General features: G+C 37.8%; 1 protein-coding gene across 1 annotated transcript in view; it reads right to left on the bottom strand.

The window, feature by feature from the left end:
• Positions 1–204: 204 nt before the first annotated feature.
• The window catches only part of LOC132556094 (cytosolic carboxypeptidase 1-like), a 67,488-nt gene continuing 47,948 nt past the window's right edge, over positions 205–19,744 (bottom strand). The window contains exons 19-25 of the mRNA XM_060220482.1: positions 18,929–19,000; positions 17,173–17,281; positions 16,014–16,143; positions 13,158–13,295; positions 10,952–11,131; positions 6,467–6,633; positions 205–899 (exon numbers count right to left, since the gene is read on the bottom strand). Coding sequence (XP_060076465.1) covers positions 755–899; positions 6,467–6,633; positions 10,952–11,131; positions 13,158–13,295; positions 16,014–16,143; positions 17,173–17,281; positions 18,929–19,000 — 941 coding nt within the window. The 3' untranslated portion in view covers positions 205–754. The remainder of the gene's footprint in view (positions 900–6,466; positions 6,634–10,951; positions 11,132–13,157; positions 13,296–16,013; positions 16,144–17,172; positions 17,282–18,928; positions 19,001–19,744) is intronic.

The raw sequence follows: 19,744 nt of genomic DNA, 5'->3' as shown, positions 1-19,744 counted from the left end.
ACATAATTAGTCTCTCCAAGTGGTTACACATTGACATGAGACATACACGACCTGTCTCATCAAGTTGTTACACACTAACATGAGACATACATAATTAGTCTCTCCAAGTGGTTACACATTGACATGAGACATACACGACCTGTCTCATCAAGTTGTTACACACTAACATGAGACATACATAATTAGTCTCTCTAAGTGGTTACACATTGACATGAGACATACACGACCTGTCTCACCAAGTTGTTACACATTGACATGAGACATACATGACCTGTCTCACCAAGTTGTTACACATTGACATGAGACACACATGACCTGTCTCACCGAATTGATACACACTGACATGAGACATACATGACCTGTCTCACCAAGTTGTTACACATTGACATGAGACACACATGTCCTGTCTCACCAAGTTGTTACACATTGACATGAGACACACACGACCTGTCTCACCAAGATGTTACATTGACATGAGACACACACGACCTGTCTCACCAAGTTGTTACACACTGACATGAGACACACACGACCTGTCTCACCAAGTTGGTACACACTGACATGAGACACACATGACCTGTCTCACCAAGTTGGTACACACTGACATGAGACACACATGACCTGTTTCACCGTGTTGTATGACATTGACATGACACAAAAGACCAGTCTCACCGAGTTGTTACATATCGACATGGGAGGCATGACCATGAGTCTCAGGAATCAAGAAATATTCATCATGTATTCTTTATCCATTTCAACTAGGGTCTTCATCATATACATTGTCATCATCATCTTGTGAAATGTCATCTTCAAGCGATGACTCCTCATTCATGTCATCAATGTCATCTCCACCTCCAAAATTGTCATCATCTATCATATTATCACCAACATCCCGATCCCTAGAAAAAAAAACACAGTGAGGAAGATTTCAAATACATATACTCCCCTCTCAGCTCAAGTGGTCAAGAGTGACCTTAGGACCCTTAACTTTGACAAATGACCACTAACATCTAATAAGCAGCATCTTTTTGATGTGATACTATCATGTAAATAAGGTACAGAACTTTCTGATGTGATACTATCATGTAAATAAGGTACAGAACTTTCTGATGTGATACTATCATGTAAATAAGGTACAGAACTTTCTGATGTGATATTGTATCATGTAAATAAGGTACGGAACTTTTTGATGTGATACTGTATCATGTAAATAAGGTACGGAACTTTCTGATGTGATATTGTATCATGTAAATAAGGTACAGAACTTTCTGATGTGATACTATCATGTAAATAAGGTACGGAACTTTCTGATGTGATACTATCATGTAAATAAGGTACAGAACTTTCTGATGTAATATTGTATCATGTAAATAAGGTACAGAACTTTCTGATGTGATACTATCATGTAAATAAGGTACAGAACTTTCTGATGTGATATTGTATCATGTAAATAAGGTACAGAACTTTCTGATGTGATATTGTATCATGTAAATAAGGTACAGAACTTTCTGATGTGATACTATCATGTAAATAAGGTACAGAACTTTCTGATGTGATATTGTATCATGTAAATAAGGTACAGAACTTTCTGATGTAATATTGTATCATGTAAATAAGGTACAGAACTTTCTGATGTGATACTATCATGTAAATAAGGTACAGAACTTTCTGATGTAATATTGTATCATGTAAATAAGGTACAGAACTTTCTGATGTAATATTGTATCATGTAAATAAGGTACAGAACTTTCTGATGTGATACTGTATCATGTAAATAAGGTACAGAACTTTCTGATGTGATATTGTATCATGTAAATAAGGTACAGAACTTTCTGATGTAATATTGTATCATGTAAATAAGGTACAGAACTTTCTGATGTGATACTATCATGTAAATAAGGTACAGAACTTTCTGATGTGATATTGTATCATGTAAATAAGGTACAGAACTTTCTGATGTGATATTGTATCATGTAAATAAGGTACAGAACTTTCTGATGTGATACTATCATGTAAATAAGGTACAGAACTTTCTGATGTGATATTGTATCATGTAAATAAGGTACAGAACTTTCTGATGTAATATTGTATCATGTAAATAAGGTACAGAACTTTCTGATGTGATACTATCATGTAAATAAGGTACAGAACTTTCTGATGTAATATTGTATCATGTAAATAAGGTACAGAACTTTCTGATGTAATATTGTATCATGTAAATAAGGTACAGAACTTTCTGATGTAATATATCATGTAAATAAGGTACAGAACTTTCTGATGTGATACTGTATCATGTAAATAAGGTACAGAACTTTCTGATGTGATATTGTATCATGTAAATAAGGTACAGAACTTTCTGATGTAATATTGTATCATGTAAATAAGGTACAGAACTTTCTGATGTGATACTATCATGTAAATAAGGTACAGAACTTTCTGATGTGATATTGTATCATGTAAATAAGGTACAGAACTTTCTGATGTGATATTGTATCATGTAAATAAGGTACAGAACTTTCTGATGTGATACTATCATGTAAATAAGGTACAGAACTTTCTGATGTGATATTGTATCATGTAAATAAGGTACAGAACTTTCTGATGTAATATTGTATCATGTAAATAAGGTACAGAACTTTCTGATGTAATATTGTATCATGTAAATAAGGTACAGAACTTTCTGATGTGATATTGTATCATGTAAATAAGGTACAGAACTTTCTGATGTGATATTATCATGTAAATAAGGTACAGAACTTTCTGATGTAATATTGTATCATGTAAATAAGGTACAGAACTTTCTGATGTAATATTGTATCATGTAAATAAGGTACAAAACTTTCTGATGTAATATTGTATCATGTAAATAAGGTACAGAACTTTCTGATGTGATACTATCATGTAAATAAGGTATATGTGTATCATGTAAATAAGGTACAGAACTTTCTGATGTGATATTGTATCATGTAAATAAGGTACAGAACTTTCTGATGTGAATATTGTAAATCATTTCTGTAAATATGTAGGTACAGAACTTTCTGATGTAATATTGTATCACAGTAAATAAGGTACAGAATTTTCTGATGTAATATTGTATCATGTAAATAAGGTACAGAACTTTCTGATGTGATACTATCATGTAAATAAGGTACAGAACTTTCTGATGTAATATTGTATCATGTAAATAAGGTACAGAACTTTCTGATGTAATAAGGTTGTATCATGTAAATAAGGTACAGAACTTTCTGATGTAATATTGTATCATGTAAATAAGGTACAGAACTTTCTGATGTAATATTGTATCATGTAAATAAGGTACAGAACTTTCTGATGTGAATATTTAATCTTTTGAGAAGTATATGTATACAAACTCTGTGTTATATTGGACACACAGACACATGGAGAGATGATATATTCATAGAGTCCTTTAACTAAGTGGGAGAGAAATCAAATTAAACCATAGTTTGACTTGTTACAATTTGTCTTAATTTCACCATTCACAGTGATCAACAGTCTTATAACTTGTTATTGATCAAGACTTCAATGAAAATGAGAGAAACAGATAAATTTCAACGGATTAAAACTACAATTGGTGTCCATCAGCATATACATTATTTTTCAACAAAACTTAGTGCTTTAGATTTGTCAGGTAAACATGATTTTTTAATGATGATAAAGAAGAAAGTATACTATCAGTACATAACAGTTTTAATTGTAACTTTGTAAAATTGTATATATTATTTCACTAACCAAAATTTCATCACATCATTAATGTAGAAAGAATTAAAAAGCACTTCCACCAAAAAAACAGAAAACAAAAGTAAATAAAACAAGAGGCCCATGGGCCTTACCGGTCATCTGACAAAAAGCAAGCCAAACCTATTTTAACATATTTGACCCCTGTGACCTTTAAAGTGGGTCAAGGTCATTCATTTGAACAAACTTGGTAGAGCTCCATGCCAGTATCCTTTGTGCCAAGTATTAGCCCCCTAGACCTTCTAGTATTTGAGAAGAAGTTGTTTGAATGAAAAGTTTACGCACGGCGGACGGTGCTACAACATCAGTATCAACAGACACCTCCAAACCTCTCCACTACAACATCAGTATCAACAGGCACCTCCAAACCTCTCCACTACAACATCAGTATCAACAGACACCTCCAAACCTCTCCACTACAACATCAGTATCAACAGACACCTCCAAACCTCTCCACTACAACATCAGTATCAACAGACACCTCCACACCTCTCCACTACAACATCAGTTTCATAGACACCTCCACACCTCTCCACTACAACATCAGTTTCATAGACACCTCCACACCTCTCCACTACAACATCAGTATCAACAGACACCTCCAAACCTCTCCACTACAACATCAGTATCAACAGACACCTCCAAACCTCTCCACTACAACATCAGTATCAACAGGCACCTCCAAACATCTCCACTACAACATCAGTATCAACAGACACCTCCACACCTCTCCACTACAACATCAGTATCAACAGGCACCTCCAAACCTCTCCACTACAACATCAGTATCAACAGACACCTCCACACCTCTCCACTACAACATCAGTATCAACAGGCACCTCCAAACCTCTCCACTACAACATCAGTATCAACAGGCACCTCCAATCCTCTCCACTACAACATCAGTATCAACAGACACCTCCAAACCTCTCCACTACAACATCAGTATCAACAGACACCTCCAAACCTCTCCACTACAACATCAGTATCAACAGACACCTCCAAACCTCTCCACTACAACATCAGTATCAACAGGCACATCCACACCTCTCCACTACAACATCAGTATCAACAGGCACCTCCACACCTCTCCACTACAACATCAGTATCAACAGGCACCTCCAAACCTCTCCACTACAACATCAGTATCAACAGGCACCTCCAAACCTCTCCACTACAACATCAGTATCAACAGGCACCTCCAAACCTCTCCACTACAACATCAGTATCAACAGGCACCTCCACACCTCTCCACTACAACATCAGTATCAACAGGCACCTCCACACCTCTCCACTACAACATCAGTATCAACAGACACCTCCACACCTCTCCACTACAACATCAGTATCAACAGACACCTCCACACCTCTCCACTACAACATCAGTATCAACCTCTCCACTACAACATCAGTATCAACAGGCACCTCCACACCTCTCCACTACAACATCAGTATCAACAGGCACCTCCACACCTCTCCACTACAACATCAGTATCAACAGGCACCTCCACACCTCTCCACTACAACATCAGTATCAACAGGCACCTCCAAACATCTCCACTACAACATCAGTATCAACAGGCACCTCCAAACCTCTCCACTACAACATCAGTATCAACAGACACCTCCACACCTCTCCACTACAACATCAGTATCAACAGGCACCTCCACACCTCTCCACTACAACATCAGTATCAACAGACACCTCCACACCTTTCCACTACAACATCAGTATCAACAGACACCTCCAAACCTCTCCACTACAACATCAGTATCAACAGGCACCTCCACACCTCTCCACTACAACATCAGTATCAACAGACACCTCCAAACCTCTCCACTACAACATCAGTATCAACAGGCACCTCCAAACCTCTCCACTACAACATCAGTATCAACAGACACCTCCAAACCTCTCCACTACAACATCAGTATCAACAGACACCTCCAAACCTCTCCACTACAACATCAGTTTCATAGACACCTCCACACCTCTCCACTACAACATCAGTATCAACAGGCACCTCCACACCTCTCCACTACAACATCAGTTTCATAGACACCTCCACACCTCTCCACTACAACATCAGTATCAACAGACACCTCCAAACCTCTCCACTACAACATCAGTATCAACAGGCACCTCCACACCTCTCCACTACAACATCAGTATCAACAGACACCTCCAAACCTCTCCACTACAACATCAGTATCAACAGGCACCTCCACACCTCTCCACTACAACATCAGTATCAACAGACACCTCCAAACTCTCCACTACAACATCAGTATCAACAGGCACCTCCACACCTCTCCACTACAACATCAGTATCAACAGACACCTCCAAACCTCTCCACTACAACATCAGTATCAACAGACACCTCCAAACCTCTCCACTACAACATCAGTATCAACAGACACCTCCACACCTCTCCACTACAACATCAGTATCAACAGACACCTCCAAACCTCTCCACTACAACATCAGTATCAACAGGCACCTCCAAACCTCTCCACTACAACATCAGTATCAACAGGCACCTCCAAACCTCTCCACTACAACATCAGTATCAACAGGCACCTCCAAACCTCTCCACTACAACATCAGTTTCACAGACACCTCCAAACCTTTGGCTGAAACTCTAAGATGGAGGGAACCAGAACCAACTGCAACCCCTTAGCTCAAACATGTAAGAGTATAAAACTGACCTTCTAGGTCGAGCTCCTGCACCAGACTCCATGTCGAGTTGTGAAGAACTGGAGGTAGGAAGGGAAGCTGCCACATCATAACCTCCAAATCTGGAGCGTATTCTGAGCAAAGCCTCACAGAATTTCTGGCCCATATCCTCCAACATAGTGGTGGAGATGTGCTGATCCTGTTGGTGAAACCATAAACATATTCACATCCTTAACTAACAATATATAACATATTCACATCCTTAACTAACAATATATAACATATTCACATCCTTTACTATCTATATATAACATATTCACATCCTTAACTAACAATATATAACATATTCACATCCTTAACTAACAATATATAACATATTCACATCCTTGACTATCTATATATAACATATTCACATCCTTAACTAACAATATATAACATATTCACATCCTTGACTATCTATATATAACATATTCACATCCTTAACTATCAATATATAACATATTCACATCCTTAACTAACAATATATAACATATTCACATCCTTCACTATCTATATATAACATGTTCACATCCTTAACTATCAATATATAACATATTCACATCCTTAACTGACAATATATAACATCTTAGCTATCAATATATAACATATTCACATCCTTAACTATCAATATATAACATATTCACATCCTTTACTATCAATATGTAACATCTTAGCTATCAATATATAACATCTTCACATCCTTAACTAACAATATATAACATATTCACGTCCTTAACTATCAATATATAACATCTTAACATCCTTGACTATCAATATATAACATATTCACATCCTTTACTATCAATATATAACATCTTAGCTATCAATATATAACATCTTAACATCCTTGACTATCAATATATAACATATTCACATCCTTGACTATCTATATATAACCTATTCACATTCTTAACTATCAATATATAACCTATTCACATCCTTAACTATCAATATATAACATATTCACATCCTTGACTATCAATATATAACATCTTAACATCCTTGACTATCAATATATAACATATTCACATCCTTTACTATCAATATATAACATATTCACATCCTTTACTATCAATATATAACATCTTAACATCCTTGACTATCAATATATAACATATTCACATCCTTTACTATCAATATATAACATCTTAGCTATCAATATATAACATCTTAACATCCTTGACTATCAATATATAACATCTTAACATCCTTTACTATCAATATATAACCTATTCACATTCTTAACTATCAATATATAACATATTCACATCCTTTACTATCAATATATAACATATTCACATCCTTAACTATCAATATATAACATATTCACATCCTTTACTATCAATATATAACATATTCACATCCTTAACTATCAATATATAACATATTCACATCCTTGACTATCAATATATAACATATTCACATCCTTGACTATCAATATATAACATATTCACATCCTTGACTATCAATATATAACATATTCACATCCTTAACTGACAATATATAACATATTCACATCTTTAACTATAAACAACATTATTAATTAAAAACTATTTCTTAAGATTGTAAAAGTTCATACATAATGTGATGCTACCTCAATATTCAAACAGGTTTCCAACTGTGATGTAAACCTTATCATGTTAGCCTCATCATCATGTCAGCCTTATCATCATGTCAGCCTTATCATCATGTCAGCCTTAGTATCATGTTAGCCTTATCATCATGTCAGCCTTATCATCATGTCAGCCTTATGTCAGCCTTATCATCATGTCAGCCTTATCATCATGTCAGTATAAGTATCATGTCAGCCTTATCATCTGTCAGCCTTAGTATCATGTCAGCCTTAGTATCATGTCAGCCTTAGTATCATGTCAGCCTTATCATCATGTCAGTATAAGTATCATGTCAGCCTTATCATCATGTCAGCCTTAGTATCATGTCAGCCTTAGTATCATGTCAGCCTTATCATCATGTCAGCCTTATCATCATGTCAGCCTTAGTATCATGTCAGTATAAGTATCATGTCAGCCTTATCATCATGTCAGCCTTATCATCATGTCAGCCTTAGTATCATGTCAGTATAAGTATCATGTTAGCCTTATCATCATGTCAGCCTTATCATCATATGTCAGCCTTATCATCATGTCAGCCTTATCATAATATCAGCCTTAGTATCATGTCAGCCTTATCATCATGTTAGCCTTATCATCATGTCAGCATTAGTATCATGTCAGTATAAGTATCATGTTAGCCTTATCATCATGTCAGCCTTATCATCATATGTCAGCCTTATCATCATGTCAGCCTTATCATAATATCAGCATTAGTATCATGTCAGCCTTAGTATCATGTCAGTATAAGTATCATGTCAGCCTTATCATCATGTCAGCCTTATCATAATATCAGCATTAGTATCATGTCAGCCTTAGTATCATGTCAGTATAAATATCATGTCAGCCTTATCATCATGTCAGCCTTATCATAATATCAGCATTAGTATCATGTCAGCCTTAGTATCATGTCAGCCTTATCATCATGTAAACCTTATCATCATGTCAGCCTTATCATCATGTTAACCTTATCATCATGTCAGCCTTATCATCATGTCAACCTTATCATCATGTAAACCTTATCATCATGTCAGCCTTATCATCATGTTAGCATTAGTATCATGTCAGCCTTATCATCATGTCAGCCTTATCATCGTGTTAGCCTTATCATCATGTTAGCATTAGTATCATGTCAGCCTTATCATCATGTAAACCTTATCATCATGTCAGCCTTATCATCATGTTAGCATTAGTATCATGTCAGCCTTATCATCATGTCAGCCTTATCATCGTGTTAGCATTAGTATCATGTCAGCCTTATCATCATGTCAGCCTTACCATCGTGTTAGCATTAGTATCATGTCAGCCTTATCATCATGTCAGCCTTATCATCATGTAAACCTTATCATCATGTCAGCCTTATCATCATGTTAGCCTTATCATCGTGTTAGCCTTATCATCATGTTAGCATTAGTATCATGTCAGCCTTATCATCATGTAAACCTTATCATCATGTCAGCCTTATCATCATGTTAGCATTATCATCGTGTTAGCATTAGTATCATGTCAGCCTTATCATCATGTCAGCCTTATCATCGTGTTAGCATTAGTATCATGTCAGCCTTATCATCATGTCAGCCTTATCATCATGTAAACCTTATCATCATGTCAGCCTTATCATCATGTCAGCCTTATCATCATGTTAGCATTAGTATCATGTCAGCCTTATCATCATGTTAGCCTTATCATCATGTTAGCATTATCATCGTGTTAGCATTATCATCGTGTTAGCATTAGTATCATGTCAGCCTTATCATCATGTAAACCTTATCATCATGTCAGCCTTATCATCATGTTAGCATTAGTATCATGTCAGCCTTATCATCATGTTAGCCTTATCATCGTGTTAGCCTTAGTATCATGTCAGCCTTATCATCATGTTAGCCTTATCATCGTGTTAGCCTTATCATCGTGTTAGCCTTAGTATCATGTTAGCATTAGTATCATGTCAGCCTTATCATCATGTAAACCTTATCATCATGTCAGCCTTATCATCATGTCAGCCTTAGTATCATGTTAGCATTAGTATCATGTCAGCCTTATCATCATGTCAGCCTTATCATCATGTTAGCCTTATCATCATGTTAGCATTAGTATCATGTCAGCCTTATCATCATGTAAACCTTATCATCATGTCAGCCTTATCATCATGTCAGCCTTATCATCATGTCAGCCTTATCATCATGTTAGCATTAGTATCATGTCAGCCTTATCATCATGTTAGCATTAGTATCATGTCAGCCTTATCATCATGTCAGCCTTAGTATCATGTCAGCCTTATCATCATGTCAGCATTAGTATCATGTCAGCCTTATCATCATGTCAGCCTTATCATCATGTCAGCATTAGTATCATGTCAGCCTTATCATCATGTCAGCCTTATCATCATGTTAGCCTTATCATCATGTCAGCCTTAGTATCATGTCAGCCTTATCATCATGTCAGCATTAGTATCATGTCAGCATTAGTATCATTTCAGCCTTATCATAATATCAGCATTAGTATCATGTCAGCCTTATCATCATGTCAGCATTAGTATCATGTCAGCCTTATCATCATGTCAGCATTAGTATCATGTCAGCAGCCTTAATATCATTCTTACATAAATAACATAGCAAGGAGAGGTGGGACAACCTTGGTGTAGTGATGGAGAGGTAAGACTACCTTGGTGTAGTGATGGAGAGGTGGGACTACCTTGGTGTAGTGATGGAGAGGTAAGACTACCTTGATGTAGTGATGGAGAGATGGAACTACCTTGGTGTAGTGATGGAGAGGTAAGACTACCTTGGTGTAGTGATGGAGAGGTAAGACTACCTTGGTGTAGTGATGGAGAGGTGGGACTACTTAGGTGTAGAGAGGTGAACTTACCTTATACTTTCCCTCCTTATCTATTCCGCAGTAAGAGCTCTCCATGGTGTAGGATCTTATGACACCTATCTGTCGCCATACAACCATTCTGGCAGTTGTTTCCTTGGCTTTTTCCACTACAAAGCTGCAGTTCTGCCAGGAGAATACTGATGATGTGAGATGTAGTATCCGTGGTAGAGTCTAAACAAATTGAAGGCAATGTGAGCTGATGGCATATCAGTGTCTGTCGCTCATTTCACAAATCTAGTCATCAATAATGGATTTTTACCAGATTTGGTTCGGATAAAGTGTTTTCAGCCAAAGAAAGCAAAGTGAAAGATACAGACCTTATGGGCCTCTTGTTAATCTTTGGAGACCTGAACTTATTCCTTAGTGTATTATAGATTAAGTAAACAAGGTGTATATAATTCAGTATGGACAAAGCATGTATCACATGATTAAATCACTTTTCAAGTATAGTCACACATCTCTCATAAGGAAAATGGCTGCCAATATGTAGCTTTTGGTTGCTAAATATTGATAATGGAAATTGTGTGAAGGTAGAATGTACCTGTAAAAGTGATTTCCTCACTGTTCCCCTCACTGTTCCCCTCACTGTCCCCCTCACTGTCCTCCTCACTTTCCCTTTCACTGTCCCCCTCACTTTCCCCTTCACTGTCCCCCTCACTGTTCCCCTCACTGTCCCCCTCACTGTCCTCCTCACTTTCCCTTTCACTGTCCCCCTCACTTTCCCCTTCACTGTCCCCCTCACTGTTCCCCTCACTGTCCCCCTCACTGTCCTCCTCACTTTCCCTTTCACTGTCCCCCTCATTGTTCCCCTCACTGTCCCCCTCACTGTCCTCCTCACTTTCCCTTTCACTGTCCCCCTCACTGTCCTCCTCACTTTCCCCTTCACTGTCCGCCTCATTGTCCTCACTTTCCTCCTCACTATTCCCTCACTGTCCTCCTCACTGTCCCCTCACTGTCCCCCTCACTGTTCCCCTCACTGTTTCCCTCACTATCCCCCTCATTGTCCTCCTCACTTTCCCCCTCACTGTCCCCTTCACTGTCCCCCTCATTGTCCTCCTCACTGTCCCTCTCACTGTTCCCTCACTGTCCCCCTCACTGTCCTCCTCACTGTTCCCTCACTGTTCCCTCACTGTCCCCCTCACTTTTCCCCTCACTGTTCCCCTCACTGTCCCCTTCATTGTCCTCCTCACTTTCCCCTTCACTGTCCCCCTCACTGTCCTCCTCACTGTCCCCCTCACTGTTCCCTCACTGTCCTCCTCACTGTTCCCTCACTGTCCCCCTCACTGTTCCCCTCACTGTCCCCTTCATTGTCCTCCTCACTTTCCTCCTCACTTTCCCCTTCACTGTTCTCCTCACTGTCCCCCTCACTGTTCCCTCACTGTCCCCCTCACTGTTCCCCTCACTGTTCCCCTCACTGTCCCCCTCACTGTTCCCCTCACTGTTCCCCTCACTGTCCCCTTCATTGTCCTCCTCACTTTCCCCTTCACTGTCCCCCTCATTGTCCTCCTCACTGTCCCCCTCACTGTTCCCTCACTGTCCTCCTCACTGTCCTCCTCACTGTTCCCTCACTGTTCCCTCACTGTCCCCCTCACTGTTCCCCTCACTGTCCCCTTCATTGTCCTCCTCACTTTCCTCCTCACTTTCCCCTTCACTGTCCCCCTCATTGTTCTCCTCACTGTCCCCCTCACTGTTCCCTCACTGTCCCCCTCACTGTCCCCCTCACTGTTCCCCTCACTGTTCTCCTCACTGTCCCCCTCACTCTTCCCCTCACTCTTCCCCTCACTGTCCCCCTCACTGTCCTCCTCACTTTCCCCTTCACTGTTCCCCTCATTGTCCTCCTCACTGTCCCCCTCACTGTTCCCCTCACTGTCCCCCTCACTGTTCCCCTCACTGTCCCCCTCACTGTCCCCCTCACTCTTCCCCTCACTCTTCCCCTCACTGTCCCCCTCACTGTTCCCCTCACTGTCCTCCTCACTTTCCCCTTCACTGTTCCCCTCATTGTCCTCCTCACTGTCCCCCTCACTGTTCCCCTCATTGTCCTCCTCACTGTCCCCTTCACTGTCTCCCTCACTGTCCCCCTCACTGTCTCCCTCACTGTCCCCCTCACTGTCCCTCTCACTGTTCCCCTCACTGTTCCCCTCACTGTTCCTCACTGTTCCTCACTGTTCCCCTCACTGTCCCCCTCACTGTCCCTTACCTTGAAGCTGTTGTCCTCCCCTCTGTTTCCTGTCACAGCTGGGTTTTGTGTGTCATTTGGAATCCATGACATACTTGGACTACAGCCATACAAAAATATGTTTTTTCTTCGAGAATGTCCATGATAGTCGCAGTAAACCTGAAACATCAGATTCAACACCACAGTAAATCCCTTTACAAAGATTTCATGGTGATCAGTAAATGTGATCTCATTGTAAGATATTCTATTTCTTTGTGCGATATGAAGCTGGATGTGTTTGATGCTCCTCAGTTTGCCTATTGGTTCTGTTGTTGCATATCTTGTTCTCATATAAGAATGTGGCTACTTACTTGGACTGACCAAGGTTTACATGACGGATGTCTCTGATGAAGAAGAAGATGTTTACTCTTCTGTAGCACCTGGTCATTTGCTTAGTACTTTTTCAGGAGTCTCCATGTAAATCTTCTTTGGATCATATCTTGCCTAAGTTTTATTGAATTTGACTTTGGATTATGATTATTTTAACAAGTTGGGTAATATTGATGTTTTTCAAACATGAGACTCCCTTGGTGTTGATTCCAAAAGCTCAGATTTTACTAAGGGAATCCTGTTTCTTACAAGGGAATCCTATTTCTAACCAGGGAAATTCTGTTTCTAACCAGGAGAATCCTGTTTCTTACTAGGGGAAGCCTGTTTCTTACTAGGAGAAGCCTGTCTCTTATAAGGGGAATCCTACCTGGGGAATCCTGTTTCTAACCAGGAGAATATCATTTCTTACCAGGAGAATATCATTTCTTACTAGGGAAATATCATTTCTTACCAGGGAAATATCATTTCTTACCAGGAGAATATCATTTCTTACCAGGGAAATATCATTTCTTACCAGGAGAATATCATTTCTTACCAGGGGAATATCATTTCTTACCAGGAGAATATCATTTCTTACCAGGAGAATATCATTTCTTACCAGGGAAATATCATTTCTTACCAGGGAAATATCATTTCTTACCAGGGAAATATCAATTCTTACCAGGAGAATATCATTTCTTACCAGGGAAATATCATTTCTTACCAGGGAAATATCAATTCTTACCAGGAGAATATCATTTCTTACCAGGGAATATCATTTCTTACCAGGGAAATATCAATTCTTACCAGGAGAATATCATTTCTTACCAGGGAAATATCATTTCTTACCAGGGAAATATCAATTCTTACCAGGGGAATATCATTTCTTACCAGGAGAATATCATTTCTTACCAGGAGAATATCATTTCTTACCAGGAGAATATCATTTCTTACTAGGGAAATATCATTTCTTACCAGGGAAATATCAATTCTTACCAGGGGAATATCATTTCTTACCAGGGAAATATCATTTCTTACCAGGGAAATATCAATTCTTACCAGGAGAATATCATTTCTTACCAGGGAATATCATTTCTTACCAGGGAAATATCAATTCTTACCAGGAGAATATCATTTCTTACCAGGGAAATATCAATTCTTACCAGGGAAATATCAATTCTTACCAGGAGAATATCATTTCTTACCAGGGAAATATCATTTCTTACCAGGGAAATATCAATTCTTACCAGGGAAATATCATTTCTTACCAGGAGAATATCATTTCTTACCAGGGAAATATCATTTCTTACCAGGGAAATATCATTTCTTACCAGGGAAATATCAATTCTTACCAGGAGAATATCATTTCTTACCAGGAGAATATCATTTCTTACCAGGGGAATATCATTTCTTACCAGGAGAATATCATTTCTTACCAGGGAAATATCATTTCTTACCAGGGAAATATCAATTCTTACCAGGAGAATATCATTTCTTACCAGGAGAATATCATTTCTTACCAGGGAAATATCATTTCTTACCAGGGAAATATCATTTCTTACCAGGGAAATATCAATTCTTACCAGGAGAATATCATTTCTTACCAGGACAATATCATTTCTTACCAGGGAAATATCAATTCTTACCAGGAGAATATCATTTCTAACCAGGAGAATATCATTTCTTACCAGGAGAATATCATTTCTTACCAGGGAAATATCATTTCTTACCAGGGAAATATCAATTCTTACCAGGAGAATATCATTTCTTACCAGGAGAATATCATTTCTTACCAGGGGAATATCATTTCTTACCAGGAGAATATCATTTCTTACCAGGGGAATATCATTTCTTACCAGGAGAATATCATTTCTTACCAGGGAAATATCATTTCTTACCAGGGAAATATCAATTCTTACCAGGAGAATATCATTTCTTACCAGGAGAATATCATTTCTTACCAGGGGAATATCATTTCTTACCAGGGAAATATCATTTCTTACCAGGGAAATATCAATTCTTACCAGGAGAATATCATTTCTTACCAGGACAATATCATTTCTTACCAGGGAAATATCATTTCTTACCAGGGGAATATCAGGGAAATATCATTTCTTACCAGGAGAATATCATTTCTTACCAGGAGAATATCATTTCTTACCAGTAGAATATCATTTCTTACCAGGAGAATATCATTTCTTACCAGGACAATATCATTTCTTACCAGGGGAATATCATTTCTTACCAGGGGAATATCATTTCTTACAAGGGGAATATCATTTCTTACCAGGGAAATATCAATTCTTACCAGGGGAATATCATTTCTTACCAGGGAAATATCATTTCTTACCAGGGAAATATCATTTCTTACCAGGGGAATATCATTTCTTACCAGGGAAATGTCAGGGAAATATCATTTCTTACCAGGGAAATATCATTTCTTACCAGGGAAATATCATTTCTTACCAGGAGAATATCATTTCTTACCAGGACAATATCATTTCTTACCAGGACAATATCATTTCTTACCAGGGGAATCTTGCTGATCATCTGCATGTATTGAAGCATGCCTTTGGTGTGGTAGATGGTTGGATGTAATCGAGGACAGGGGTTGTCCCAACGCCGGTTAAGGTCCTCTGCAGCCACAGAACATCTATGACTGCAACGATAAAATATCCCATTAACATGATAGATACAGCATCACTGCCTTCAAACATGTGTGCATCTCTAACAAGTTAAAGAAGAATGTATAATGCAGTTCAAACGAGTATTTGTCTTCAACATGTTTACTATGTTTGTGAATTCACCGATAGGATTTTGGTTGTCATGTGTGTTTTGTCAATTTGTCTCCAAGATGTTTTAGTAGGTGGATAAATACAACATGCTTAGTACAAATGATAGACACACCATAGTAGTATAAATATTGTAAATTATTTGCGATTTACACCTGAAAGACTAGGGACCAATCAGAGCTAAGCTTGTGGTCGCTGTCTGCTGAGTCAATCACACAGTGCAAAGTCCTGGCACTATTGCCTTCTGTTAAACTGCTATTTGTAGCGTAAAACAGGCCAGGAGAATTTTCCAGGGGCAAGTTTTCAGCTATCATTTGCAAATATAGTGAACATAATGAACTGAAAGTTTATGTAATTTTTGTTGATTCTGTTGGCATTGTCTGGCTTTTACTAATCAATTCCAAATCGTTGGCTCTAATTCTGAATTTGTGTCAAAGGCATTCCCTTATTATGAGTTTTATTTACGATCTAAATTACAGACCACTTACTCTCTCCAGTAAAATTTCTATACAATCTAAATTACAGACCACTTACTCTCCCCAGTAAAATTTCTAGGACACACTAACTTTCCTGTAATAATTCTAGGACACACTAACTTTCCTGTAATAATTCTAGGACACACTAACTTTCCTGTAATAATTCTACGACACACTTACTTTTCTGTAATAATTCCAGGACACACTGACTTTCCTGTAATAATTCTAGGACAAACTTACTTTCCTGTAATAATTCCAGGACACACTAACTTTCCTGTAATAATTCTAGGACACACTAACTTTCCTGTAATAATTCTAGGACACACTAACTTTCCTGTGATAATTCTAGGACACACTTACTTTCCTGTAATAATTCTAGGACACACTAACTTTCCTGTAATAATTCTAGGACACACTTACTTTCCATTGATGACACCATCTGGGTTTAACATTGGAACCACCTTGAAAATGTATGTCTCTCTGAGGAGCTGGGCAGAAGGCTTCCTACTCAACAGGTAGTCTATAGTACCTACAACATTGTAAATCTCCACTTTAAATGAAACTGATTGGTTGAAACTCTGACTATAAAAACCTAAATACAATATAGCAGTTACTAGTAGTAGAACAGGTACTAAAACATTAAAATAGTTCAGAATATTTTGGCAGTAGAGGCAAAAAGATTTCAGTTTCTTAACAATCATAAGTTTAAAAATATGTTTTTCAATATGGTGATCATGCCGGCCACTATGGATTTCACTAAAACACTTGGTAAGGACCATAACAAAGCAGCTGCTACAACTACCATACTAAACTTTTCGCGGGTCCAAAAAAAAAGGAAGAAAAAAAAAAATTGAAAAAGTTTGAAATATACTTTTTACAATGAGTCTGTAAAAAATAACAGAACTTGGTCAGGACCATCTCAGGATCATTCAGGCAAGTTTCAGCAGATTCATTGATGGAACTTAAGAATTTTGAAATTTAAAGATTTAAGAATGACAGTTTTGCATAAAACAACCACAGACAAAATGACCCTTCAAGTCAGTTGACCTAAACCCTAACATAGATATCCCCATAATATATACCCTTATCATAGATATCCCCATAATACATATCCTATGATATCCCCATAATACATACCCTTATCATAGATATCCCCATAATACATACCCTAACATAGATATCCCTATAATACATACCCTTATCATAGATATACCCCACAATACATACCCTTATCATAGATATCCCATAATATATACCCTTACCATAGATATACCCCACAATACATACCCTTATCATAGATATCCCATAATATATACCCTTACCATAGATATACCCCACAATACATACCCTTATCATAGATATCCCTATAATACATACCCTTATAGATATCCCCATAATACATACCCTTATCATAGACACACCCATAATATATACCCTTATCATAGATATCCCCATAATATATACCCTTATCATAGATATACCCCATAATACATACCCTTATCATAGATATCCCCATAATACATACCCTTATCATAGATATCCCCATAATACATACCCTTATCATAGATATACCCCATAATACATACCCTTATCATAGATATTCCCCATAATACATACCCTTATCATAGATATACCCCATAATACATACACTTATCATAGATATTCCCATAATATATACCCTTATCATAGATATACCCCATAATACATACCCTTATCATAGATATACCCCATAATACATACCCTTATCATAGATATCCCCATAATACATACCCTTATCATAGATATCCCCATAATACATACCCTTATCATAGATATACCCCATAATACATACCCTTATCATAGATATTCCCATAATACATACCCTTATCATAGATATACCCCATAATACATACACTTATCATAGATATTCCCATAATACATACCCTTATCATAGATATTCCCATAATACATACCCTTATCATAGATATACCCCATAATACATACACTTATCATAGATATTCCCATAATACATACCCTTATCATAGATATTCCCATTATACATACCCTTATCATAGATATCCCCATAGACAGATCACCTTTAACCTTCACCAATGAATGAGGGATAATTATATATCTAATAACTAATTAATTCTTTTTAAGATATCAGGGTTTCATTGTTGTAATACAGGTATGTTACCTTTCATAACCCAACTAGAGTTACTCTCTCCTGGATGAACTCTTCCGGATAAGAAGATGTACGGTCTAGATTCTGAAAGTAAAAACAAATACTCTCTATTTCTCATGGAAACACATCATTTATTTGATCACAAAAAAAATGTTGGAGTTGTACTAAAATGCTGTGGTATCTACCTTAGATTGGTCCACAGACTACCACTACCCACAGAATGCTGGACCACCTTGCCTAATAATTGTGTTGGAGTACCTCTATTTCTATCTACATAGTCAAAAGAAAAAATGGCTGCCTGTCTGTCTTTTTATTTTTATGGCAAGCCTCAAAACTAAAAGGGCTTCACTAGGGAACATGGGGATTCATCCCAAGGATACTGCAGACCAAATTGGGACATAATACAGGTCCTCCTACAGAAAAAAGGATTATAGAGAATTTAGTCTGTTTCCTCTATGGGGCCCCACAAGGTTGAATCTGAGTCAACCCACTTGTTTATTACCAGAAGTAAATTGTAGAAAAAAGTGGATGAATGGACTGATGACAGTTATATAGATGTCAGATGACAGTTATATAGATGTCAGATGACAGCTGTATAGATGTCAGATGACAGCTGTTTCTCCCACCTCAGCCCATGTAGGATAGACATGTCCTATGTGGAACACCCATGGAGGATAAATCTATCCCACATGACTGCACTCGGTGACCTCAGTCGGCTATCACAACTTACTCAAACCGACGAGTGGATGCTTTGTTTGCAGGTTCCGTAATGCATGACTGTAACACCACAGTTAACATTAACTATATCAATCCTTGTCCAGTGAACAC

The sequence above is a fragment of the Ylistrum balloti genome, unplaced genomic scaffold, assembly GCF_031769215.1.
Source record: "Ylistrum balloti isolate Yb309-2 unplaced genomic scaffold, AGI_CSIRO_Ybal_v1 Utg370544, whole genome shotgun sequence".
In the NCBI taxonomy this organism is placed as follows: Eukaryota; Metazoa; Mollusca; class Bivalvia; order Pectinida; family Pectinidae; genus Ylistrum; species Ylistrum balloti.
Note: the sequence above shows the minus strand (reverse complement) of the source record. Positions and strands in the feature narration are given on the sequence as shown.